General features: G+C 38.0%; 1 protein-coding gene across 1 annotated transcript; it reads right to left on the reverse strand.

Annotated features, from left to right (window-relative positions):
* Window positions 1-8,581: 8,581 nt before the first annotated feature.
* Window positions 8,582-10,602, reverse strand: LOC139725745 (neuropeptide CCHamide-1 receptor-like). Its single transcript, XM_071636828.1, has one exon. It carries the CDS (start codon window positions 10,117-10,119, stop codon window positions 8,983-8,985), a length of 1,137 nt encoding a protein of 378 aa, XP_071492929.1. The 5' UTR covers window positions 10,120-10,602; the 3' UTR covers window positions 8,582-8,982.
* Between the last annotated feature and the right edge of the window lie 2,094 nt (window positions 10,603-12,696).

The following is a 12,696-nucleotide window of genomic DNA, read 5'->3' on the forward strand; positions in this document are numbered from 1 at the left end:
TAGCGCATCCGACTCGTAATCCTAAGGTCCCTGGTTCGAGGCTCACCCCTGCCAATATTTTTTTTAACACTTTTTCTTTAGTTAGTCTTAATCTCCTTTCCTAACTTTATCTTTTTCTGATTTTTTTCATGCTTCTCCTTCAAATTTCTATAAAAATAACATATTTTTTCTTTATTTTTCTTTCTTTCTACTACTTTCTGTGCAATAGATGAACAACAACAATGGCTATTAATCCCATATTTTGCACATGTTTTGTTCATGTCACGTACATTATTTCATAAGATAACAATTACTTGATCGGACACCATCTTGGGTATGTAAAATAGGGTCAAAGGTCATAAATGTTTCATCTTGTGTCTTGGTGAATACATGTCCTATCTCTCCCATACCTTGCACACGTAAAGACCATGTTACAAGAATCATTTCACAAAATCACCACTTTTTTCTCAGATGCCAACTTGTCTGTGCAAATTGGGGTCAAAGGTCATATGTACTTCTTTCTTTATCTTCGTTATGACGTGTTATCTCTATGGGAGGGAATTTTTTTAAATGTGACAATTGACATGATTGTCTTTATTGAGCACTAGCTCACTTACCCTTCAGTGAATTTCTCCCAGATTTTAATATGTTGTAGCTGAGACTTTACGCTATCGAGAGTGTGCCTTCGTTTTTTATACAATGTCGGAATCATGTTAAAAACTTATCTTCGATGTATTGAGATATTTCTTTCTTTGTGCAACTTTCTTTGCAATAACTCAAGAAAAACAGCCCCTACCACCTCCATGTTTTGCACCTGTTTAGTTCATATCACGTACATTATTTCATAAAATTACAACTACTTGATCGGACACCATCTTGGGTATGTAAAATAGGGTCAAAGGTCATAAATGTTTCATCTTGTGTCTTGGTGAATACATGTCCTATCTTTCCCATATTTTGCACACGCAAAGACCATATTGTGAGAATCATTTCACAAAATAACCACTTTTTCCTCAGATGCCATCTTGGGAGTGTAAAGGTGGGTCAAAGGTCATATGTATTTGTTGCTGTATCTTCGTTATCTAGTGAATACAGAATTAGTACCAAAGATGGCAGACATGACTCCCTTTTCTAAATGAGAATCCAAACATGACACGGCCAATGTCTCTAAACACAGATGAAACCTGTATGGTCATGCCTATTGCGATCATGATTCGAATCATTGATTAAAAAAAAATCGGATCACCTTAATTTGTCAGTAATGACAAATTACAATCTCGTTATTTTTATTATTATAATCATTACCCCATACAGTCTTTGGTAAGTGCATTTTCTTTAATCTACAATGTAATTATACAGCACTGAGATCACTGGACATTTGCTAGACCGCAGAAAACATTAATGTGCGATTAAACGCAAAAAAAAAAAAAAAAAAATACCGTACAATATACGGCAATGTTAAATGGAGAAGTTCCGAATCTCGGCACACTGTTCGCGATAACGAATCACCCAATCTCGACTTACCTGCTCTGAACTGAGATAAATGGTAAAAATTCGACCTATCATTCATCATAATAAATCAAGAACGAGACACGTGGAACTGCCTTTCTCTTAACCCCTTTCGTAATCTGACCACTGCAATGAACTCGAGACGTCGTGATAAAAAGAAGTCTGCGGGAATGAATGACTGATGGATCGAGGTGCGAGGATGGATTCGGGTTACTGCCGAGATCACACAAGCGAAACATTATGTAGCCCAATGGGACCGCTTGGATCTCATCTACCGTAATTCATGGCAGTCCTCCATGACTTTCACGGTTTGGGGGGAAAATATATACCTATACATTTTGTATATAACTTACCAGCTGATGTCGCAGACTTGAAATCCAGCAATCCTATCTGCAATCATTTTTCTTTAAAAGCTCGCCAACGTAATTACCAGACACATATTCAAACTCGGGTCTTTGGATTTGATGAGAGTCATTCATTTTGGGTCAGTGTGGTCAGTCTTCACTTCAAACGGACATTATCATGCTTGTCGCAATCGCTTTATATCTGTGGGAAGCTGAATGGACTTTTGATACAAACAAACGGACATCTTAGGGAAGATGTCACTACAAACAAACAAACAAACAAACAAACAAACAGACAGACAAACAAAATGATTTAATATCTATATTGGGTTGTATGTAACTGACACACAAAATACATAACCATGTTGTAATAATTATCACTTTCCAAACTGTACCAAAAGACCTCCCCTTCTCTTCTGACATACAAAGGTACTGGACCAAAATTACTCTATCGATGTTTAAGTAAATTGGTGTATTAGTATTTTTGAAGGACATTTAAGGTCATTTGAACGTACAACTACCTATCAAAATTCACAATTATGTGAAGTTCAAATGTGAACGCTAAGTGTTGTTATTTTATCACACCGATGTAGAAGCAAGTTGATGTATGAGTATTTTTGAAGGACATTAAAGTTCATTTGAGCCTACAACTACCAATCAAAATTCATGTGCAAAAATCAATTGGGAAAGCTAAGCGTTGTTATTCTGTGTACAAGAATAAGAGAGACAAACACAGTAGGCAGCCAAACCAAAAATCTATAATTCGTTCTACTTTTACAACCACAGATGGGTCTAGGCAAAATTCACTCTGTAAAAGATATAACTTTTTGCTGTCTAAATGTCAAGCAAAGATATACCCTAATCTCCCTCCTGCTGAGTAGTTTTGGTTATTCATGAAATTTTCTTTTCGCCAGCCTTATCTTAATCATATACAACCGCTTTAGGATGCCACAGATTTCAAGCTCAGCGGAATAAGTTTGCGGATGAAACCATGGAAATTAGCAAAGCGATCATACATGATGTGCGACTTTAATTCTCGCAATTCGTATCAGCGCGGTTGCGGATATTTGCTGGGGTATTATTTGTCAGTTGATATTCAGAATTTATCAGAGCGTGTAACCAGTCCACTAACTGTGTGGTATTGAGTTTCTATGAATTGGACTCTTTCTCAGAGAGTTCATGGACTATAGGACTTATATATATTCCGATACGTGGTCAACAATACTTTAAAGGATTGACCAAGACTTACCAAGAATTACATCTTTTACATATTAGCCACGGCTTGCTTATTTCGTCGATCACAACACTTGATATAACCTAATGATAAAGAAAAGTTAATCATATAATTTGTTCTTCTTTTTGCAATTGTGAATAAAAGCGGAAAAGAAAGCTACGGATAAAAAAATCTCGTGTCATTCTTCTATCTTGACAAATCTTTCCTCTTTGTTGTGCACACATGATTCTCTTAATGATTCTTTACTCCAATTTCATTCACTGCCACAAAAACCACATTCACAAAGACAAACAACATTTTATACATTTTATAAACTAACAACATTATATGGAGGTATACGAGCTCTTGCATTATGATTCAATTGATCTGATCGAAATCTATTTTCAACGCACACACGCACATGCACACGCACACGCACACACACACATACACACACACACACACACACACACACACACACACACACTCACACCAACCCGCCTTGCATGCTTTCAGCCCTCAGGTTTCAGATTCTATTCACACTTGAATAAATCTGTCATATGGCCTTCATGAAATTGCCATTTTCTTTTATACAAGACATCTTGATAGTGATGTGGAAGTGATGAAAAAAAGAAGAAAACAAATGAAAAACAACAAAATAACAATTAATTGCTCTCAACAAACCCTCAAATACAACTAAAAAAGGCTACAGAAAAAAAAAGCACTCTTCATAAAAAAAAAAAAAATCCGTCATCGGCTTGTATCATGATATTCCTACTTTGACAAATGCATTCCAACTGTTTTATTTTCTTCTTCTTTACACTCCCTAAAATACTTCATTACATCATTAACATTTGGTATCTCCCCTTCTCATCTTGCTGAAGATAACACGTATCTTTTTATAATCAATATCATTGTGTTCCATCCTTTATCTTTTAACGAATTCCACGGTATATTTCTACAACCAACTTCCAAACACGTATTTCCTAATTCCTCTTATCGAAATTCAATTTCTGAATAATGATTTGCCACAATTCCTGCATTTTGATATAATCCCCCAACAATGCTAGTAATATATCTCCTATATATACATATATTTCATACAATATATTTCATGGTACACCATCTCCCTCACACACACGCACACACACACATACACACACAACACACACACACATATATGTATATATATATATACATATATATATATATGTTTCTATTTGTGTATATCATATATATTATATATATATCAAACTATTTCATGCAAATCTGGAACAATATGGAACAAGATAATTATGAATAAACGTGTTTTCAGTGTATGAACATGAATGCATCGGTTTACAGATGCAGTCTTGTGGATTTTCTCTTTGTGTTTGCATAGTTTTGTTGGTATATTTTATTGTGACGTCAAGGGATGCACGGAAAATTTCTTGTGCTTTGTTTTAAAAATTCAGGTGTGAACTTACGTCCTTCCGTCACACCAACAGGCGAGAACAAGGCTAATGTCCAACAGATAGAGGGAAAGAGAGAGAATGAGAGACAAAGGTAAACAAGAGAGAGAGAGAGAGAGAGAGAAAACTGCTCCCGGAATACTCTCTGTTGCAAACTTGGTTACCTCGCCTTCATGTTTATACTTGTAGATTATTTTGTAGAGGATACGTTGCACGTCATCCAGGTTTAAGCGTTGATGTAGGAGATTAACCAGTTAACGACGAAAAGGATAAAACAGCAAGAGAGAGTATGACGTCAAATCAATATTGATAGTCTTAAACAAGCATTTTGTTTTTAATGAAATGTACAATCTGGTAAAGACGGGGAAAGAAAGGAAAGAGTTAACAGGTAAGAAAATTAAAAGACAGAAGAGAAATGTTTATCTTGGTGTAGTTAGACGTGTCGATACCATCACTGTCCCATCAAGAAGTTGATCTGTCCCCCTTTGATAGAGGTTTCCTGAGGGCGGCATCCTCTGAAACACTCCATCCACACACACACACGTCTGCTTTACAAGGCTATATCTCAGGGATACACTTTGACAGTCTGACTCTTGTCTGAGAAACATAAAATGACGCTCCAGCAAATTTACGACTTGATCGATCATAACCACTTTATTCCACCACAATTTGTAAATGATGAAATCAATATTGTCAACTCGGAATCTTCTCATTTCTAGTGACACTGGCATTTGAAATACTTACTAAAATCATACAAAAAAGTCGAGACGATGATTACATTAGACGAAGATATATCTTTCCTTTTTGTTCACGATTGGCAGATTTAATCGTAAATATAGGATGATTGTAATGAAAACGCAGAAAAATTTCTGGTCTGTGACAAAACAAAGAGGAGGATCGGACATTTTCTGTCATTCACCTTCCACGCCCCGGCCAATAGAGTTATCTTTCCAGTCTTTAAACACTCTGTGAGAGCTTTTCTAGTATAAATTGGTGGCTGTAAGTGCTATTTGACGCCATATTCCTCAATACAGGATTTCTCAAACATTGTTTGATTCTCTGTCGCAAAACAGGACGTGGACTTGCCTACGAGAGCTCGTAAAAGATGAAAAACCACATAAATTCTGATTTGTTTTCCTTGTATAGCAATCGTGCAGTGACATAACAGTATTTAGGATGTTCGCCTCGTAAGACTCTTCAGAATGCAGTATTGTGTCGCAAGAGTGAAGGTACCAACGATGTTGTTTACGGCAATATGAATTCACGCGATCTTTTCTGCTAATAAGCCAAAATGGTAATGGCGTTAAAGTGGCTTCCCATTACCGTAACATCGCAGTGGTTAGATCTCGCTTCTGGATATCGTACTACATTGACAATTCATAAGGGAATATGTACATATTTACAGAGTGCAACATCTATGTCATATAGCACAACTTGTGATTTTATCGTGTCTTACATCTAAACGGAAAGGCAAGACAAATATTAATCGAATACCATTACTGAGTCGTGCAATTTATCCATTTTCCAAGTAGACGATATGAAAATATCACTCTATTTCAACTCATGTCTAGAATTAAAATCCTCATGATACAAGTTTTCACCAACATCTCTTCAGTCGTGACGTCAGTAATGAATTAACCTGACGAATATAACACATAGGCAGTGGTCTCCTAGTGAATACATGACATTGTCATCTGTATGTACAAGTCTGAAAAGAGACCATCTTTGTTATTTTCCGAACTATACTATCATCGTGATTATCAACATCATCATCATCATCATCATTATCATTATTATTATTATTGTTATCATTATCAATAATAATAATTGTATTCACTTATGATTGCTAAAAACGAACTGACATATTATACAAAATTGAAATGGACTTTGAACTTTGGACTTTCTGAAGAAAACCAATGTAGCAGACAGATTCGTTGATAAGAAGATAAAATCAGTAAAGATGAGCTTGCTAAAAGAAGTCAAACAGTTTCCTTATTAAATCAGCTATATAGTAACGTGAATTTTGAATCTTGACAACTTCATTAAACATGTAACTGATTACACAACTCATCCGAAACGCTCTTACTTCTGGGCCATTATCAAAGTCAGGTGATTTACGTGTAGAGCATGTAGAGGGTGCCGTATAAGGGCCTCTGTTGTCTAGAAGCATGCAGTTCCTTTCAAGCCACGTGAGCCAGGCAAGAGATTTAGATTAGAAGTGAATCATAAGGAGGACTGCATTATGTTCTATTTAAAAATTGCGTCATTTTTTTCATTTATACTGTGAAAGGCCATTCACTACGAGATGGGCAAATCATCAGAAGTTAATATCATTATTTTGGAGGAACTCTGAAAATTGATATGACGTTTTATGTTTGATATTGTGTTTTATGCTGATTCTCCTGCGCGACATTTCTTGTTATGGATTTTCCTCACCTGGTCACGGTATGTTTCAAATCATAGATGAGGATGATACCTAAGATATAGTTCTCAGTATTCTGCACTGATGATAATTATTTCTTTTCCACAAAAAGCAAATAAAAATAGATAATTGTTGATACTGAAAGGATTGACATTCATTATGTAATATTCATGCTTCATGATGAAAATTACAACTACGTATCAGACTGCAACTGAATATATTCCGTATTTTAACCCTAAAATCATTCAGTCAGAGCTTCAAGCGAAAGAAGATAAGGATGATAAAACTTTTTTATTCAGTCTGATTCTGACACTTCGTCCATCCCAAGATTGATGACTGCTATGGAATCAATTATACCTGCACATGGATATCACCGCCCAATATTTATATCCACTAACAGGTTGTTCATCGCTGATTGTGTTTAACCCGAGAACTCTGATCTAACACTGGTTCAAGACTTGCGATCCCTTTCACTGAGTTATTTATTATCTGGATATTATCTATACCAACACGTACCCTTATAACAGTGTTTGCCAGCAAACAACTTTAGTAATGGTTTCGACTTGCACAAGACATAACGATTTATTAAAAGCACAGTGCATTCTGCATGCTTTAAAGAGTTTTTGCATTCATCCATTAATATTCGGCGTGTTCACATGCAGACATAATACCAGTTAACACATTAGAATAAAGTTGTGGGAAGTTTGTTTGACGAACACGTCTCAAACGAAAATGGAAACATTATCTGATATGCCCCTTTCATTCACGTGTTCGTCAGAGGCTACGATAAGATTAATAAGACGAGTAGAAGGGATTATTTTAAGATTGACTGTATGAATAGTAAACGTTCTGCAGTACTCAGTATACTGACAATTCTTCTGTCACATACATCTCTTCAGTATGACGCAGAGAATCTTATCAAGTGACACAAACGACGCTGTTATCTGATATGAACTTACAAATCGGAAAATGCTTATCTTATCCTATATTGTCATGACGCCTATATTGTCATGACATTAATTATGTAATGTAATGTAATTAATATTGGTAGAATAAACTGGAATTGAAATTTCACCTAAAGGGCTTTATGCAAAGAAAATGAAGACACAAAATAGGTATTTTAACACCATGTTTTCAAACAATACACGAATTGCTCTATAAAGACAACAATATGTCAACACTGCATGGAAGTGTTCACTGGTCGACAGGATTCCAGTCAATGTGTACTGTTTCCATAAATCACGTGACAGATTTCTCGTAGAATATTATCTCCATTTCTAAACACAGACAAAACTTTAACCCGATATTTCGTCAAATCAAATCTTAATCAATGCACGTAGAATGATAATTGCCGACCATTATTTCGTCAGCTAAACATGGCCACATTTGTTTTCTTCTGAACTGTAGATTGTGTACTGGCGGGATTGGCGCGATGATGATTCTATAATGCATTGCTAAGCAAAATACCTACACATAACTGAACGTAATTTGAATGCAAGAAAGGGAAATCAGTGTCCTGTTTATCAATTTTCATATACTTGGTGATAACCTGTGCTAGAATTAATCGAGGCTTATCCATTTCAGTCGTATTAGTGCTAACACACAATTTCATCTTGGATCATAAGAATGTAGTATGCCTCATTATTTCATACCAAACCTCGTTGCAGACAATTAGACAGTGTTGGTAAAAAATAGAGGTCAAATACCAAATTTAAATAACTTTTTGTTTAAGTGTAGTAGGTATCAATTAGCCAATTTCTAACATTCGAGATCAATCAAAATGTCAGATTAGTGCAAATCTCATTCTGGTACTGATGGCCTTGTTCACATCTGAGGGATTCTTCGGCATTATCGCAAAATTTAAAGCCTTGGAAGTTGTAAATTAAGACACTGGTTTCGCACAATATTGTAAGCGAGGAGGATGAACTAATTAGCTAATTGTCTCCATACCATTTGTATATATACATCTAACGTAAATGTTGAAGCAGCTAACACTCTGCATTGAGTCAGCCTCTAGCAATCTTACCCGTTTCTCTCAACCATTCACTGTCTCCTCAAACTCAGTTATAATTCCGTGCATCTCGTGTTGCGAGAACCAGACCGGCTGTCCACCGGCTGTTTCATCTTCTCTCCAGGAATCCCGTTCGGCATCGTGCGGGTGTAGGCAACGCTGATTGGTGGTTGCTCATGCTTCCGACATCGAATAAAGAACATCAGCGCCTTTCTGTGGCTCGTGCTCATCACGAAGATGATCCAGGGATTGATGCACGAGTTGGCAAGTGACGAGAAGTAGTATATATATCGAAAAGCGTGAAAGCCTGGCATCTGGCTGATTGATTCAGGGTGGAGCTGGAACCAGACGATGAAGACGTAGTACGGCAGCCATAGAGTACCGAAAAAGAGCGCCAGTAGAAGGACGGTAAGAGCGAGTCGTCTGCGAGCGGAAAAATGGCGCGCTCCTGGCTGGGTCTCGCCCGCAAACGCTCCTGCACTTTTGAACAGAGTATGAGCGATGATGGTATAGAGGCATGCTATGATCACAAGTGGCACAATGTACATTAACAAAGCTTTGAGAATTTCGTATATTTGTGCTTCGATACTGAACAGTCTGGTGTAGAAACATTGCGGAGAGCTGTCGTCACCCTTGACATGGGCGTAGGCGAGAACCGGCGTAGCGACCACGCAAGAGACGAACCACACTGTGCAGGCTGCAAGGACTCCACGTCGCGTACGACCTCCGTGACGGATTGTGCCACCACGGACAAGCACGGAATACCGTTCAATGCTCAGCGCTGTTAATGAGTAGACGCAAATACCTTGTCCCACACCCTGTGTGAAGTTGACCAACTTGCAAGCGACATGTCCGTACTGCCAGCAGGGACTCAGCTCGTGTTCCAAGAAGAATGGTCCCGATGCCGCCACATAGAGCAGGTCTCCCAGTGCCAGGTTAGTGAGGAGAATGTTCGCCGAGGTGCGTAACCGAGGATTGCTCAAAATCACCATCATCAGGAAACTGTTGCCAAGGAAACCAATGAAGAAGAATATGCCCAAAATTATGGCATTTCTAGCAAAACCGTGGTCCACCTTCTGACAGCTGGGGGGAATGATAATCGAGGAGCTGTACTCCTCGTAGAAATCGGACGAAGAATTCGCCTGTTCGCTGAGTCCTAGAACTGGCATCATCATAGACGTTAGCTCCATCTTACCTTTTGTTCAGAAGAGCCACTCTTCAACCACTTCACCAATTAAAATACACCTTCTTCCAGTGCGTAGGGCGTTGATAACTTTGTTCATTTCAATTACCTTGACTCCATCACACACACTTCATATCAATGTCTGATCCTTCATGAATCTTTGTAAACACGGAGAAGCTGTAATTTACAGAGCATTGACGAGCATAACACACTCAGTATAAAGAGTTCTTTCACCCACAAACGCTGCCAACGTAAAAGTGCATGTAATTGCGTTTTCCTAACACGTAAGGATAAAAAATATCAAATTTTCGAATCGGTTGGTGAAATATTTTGATTAAGGAGAGAAATGCGTCATACTTTTAAGTTAGTGTGCAACTATCACGTGTCGCTATGGCCGCAACTTCCATCCTCACCAAACGTGGTTCCACAACGTCGCGAAAGCCGGCTTTTCAAACTGCGCTCTCTGTGAAAATGGAGCTGTGGTGGCGAATATTTCTTTACCCCGCGCTGCGGGAGGGAAATGAATACGAAGCCATGTAATGGCTTTCGATTGGCCGTACGTCACACGCCGACCAACTATTTTATCTACCGTAAATGAAGCCCCGCCCTTCTCACTGGCACACCATCGAATGGCATGCGCGAACAATGATTGATTGCCCCAAACTGCGCATCGATTCCGCCTACAATGAATGCGATTGGTTGTCCTGGAGGAATATTTTCTCACTTCTAAACCTTTCAACAACCAAGTACATCTCATTCAAAGAGAAAAGATACGTAACGGCTAAAATGTTAGCATCATGGTTAAGGTGATGAGGGATAATTGGGAATAACAACACAAAGAATAATATTCCCAGGAAACATGTGATTTTCGTCAATGTGCAATCGTTCTGTCTTACTCTAATGCTATCATACCTAATACTGTACAGCTGTACAACTGTACAACTGTAGTCTCTGCATTACTACTTCCCCAATGAAGGAATGAATAGAAAAGTGAGATTGATAAACAAACGACCGAATAGGATGAATAATTGAATGGAGAGAAAAATAAAAACTAAACTATCTGGCGTCAGTTTGTCAGTCGTGCGAAAAATGAAGACAAAGGAATAGCGACGGACAATTATTGACGGCATTGACGAAGACAAAGACTGAGTCATGAGAATGAGTTTTTTAGTAGAGACAAACTGCAGAAAGATAATCTGCAATAGCGACGATGGAAAATCGAGGAGGCTGGACTACATTTAACATACGCCAATTTCTACTAATAAACAGTGATATCTGGGTAGAAGGTACAATAGCGTTAAAGGGACGCAGTCCTCACGAAATTTAAAAAAAATATGTTGTTGGTACCTCCAATGAACTACTTTCATCAAAAACAAACTTTCAAATCACCAAATAAGCTCGTACATTTCGGTTAAAAAAGTGTGACTCTGCAAATGAGCAAGTCTTGGCGGAGAGTCATACGTCATCGATGCACAACTCTTTCCAGCGGTGTTCTGCTCGTCATCCCTAGTTATTTAAAAATACATGTTTACTATTTATCTTTATATTAATTGTATATATAAATAAGCTTGAAATATTTTGTTTGAAATAATAAATCACATATTGTCACATTTTACGAAAAAATCAGATATGATCATTTTGAACACTTAAATTGGTTTTCTGAGGCACGGCTGTCAACTTGAGAGTAGGGCATCAATGACGTTGCACCTTTTGGCAGCCTCTTACACAATCGCTTGCAGGAATTATTTTTTAAAAATCGCGTACGGAGACCATTTTTGATGTCCACGCGTATAAATTGGTGAAAGGTTATATTTTTTACTCTTCTTAATTATCAGTACAGTGAAAATCTCAGGACTGCTTCTCTTTAAGGATGGAAATGGGTTTTTTGCATGGCAACTGCCATAAATGGGATATATTTCATCTTTTTTTTTTAATCTCTCTCTCCCCCGCTCCTTCTCTGACGCACAAATTGTCCCTGTCTCAGTCTTGATATTTGGCATTGCATGTATCCACTCACTTCGATAAACATGTCAAGCGATTGTTCATATATTTGCCTCAAATATAGAGTTGAATTTCAGAATCTCGGAAAAAATCAGTGACTCTTTTTATGTAAAGAGAGATTTATTTTCAAAATTTCATGTAAAGGTTTGTCCACAGCCACATTGCCAAACCAAACCAAACAACAACAACAAACAAACAATGACAAAACTAAACAGAAAAACACATTAAGTTGCCAGGACAGAATGAGTGACGAAACTGCAGTGTAATCTCCGACATTAGTGGAATATTGAACTGTAAATGGCGCTTAGGTCGCCATGCTGTAATTTCGCCTCTTCGTTGTTTGAAGCATTTTGTTTGCGTCGTCTCCGTTTACACCAAACATAGCTCCGCGGAAGCCCGGCTGTGAGAGACCCAGGCTGGGCTGGCTGTCCCGAGCGGAAGCCGCTGATATCAAGCTGTCACAGAACGGTCCATTACATTAATGCCCCTCTATCGACTGAATAAAACACTGCCCATCATAACAACACGACCCCAGAGGGGTGACTGGGTGTAAACTCCCCACGAGTGGGGGGACACGGAGAGC

This window comes from Diadema antillarum, unplaced genomic scaffold (assembly GCF_040938485.1).
Source record: "Diadema antillarum isolate AM-2024a unplaced genomic scaffold, OU_Dant_1.0 seq00000059_RagTag, whole genome shotgun sequence".
Taxonomy (NCBI): Eukaryota; Metazoa; Echinodermata; class Echinoidea; order Diadematoida; family Diadematidae; genus Diadema; species Diadema antillarum.

Excerpts from the sequence above, each read along its gene's own strand:
- LOC139725745 (XM_071636828.1), bottom strand. The coding sequence starts at position 10,119 with ATGGAGCTAACGTCTATGATGATGCCAGTTCTAGGACTCAGCGAACAG.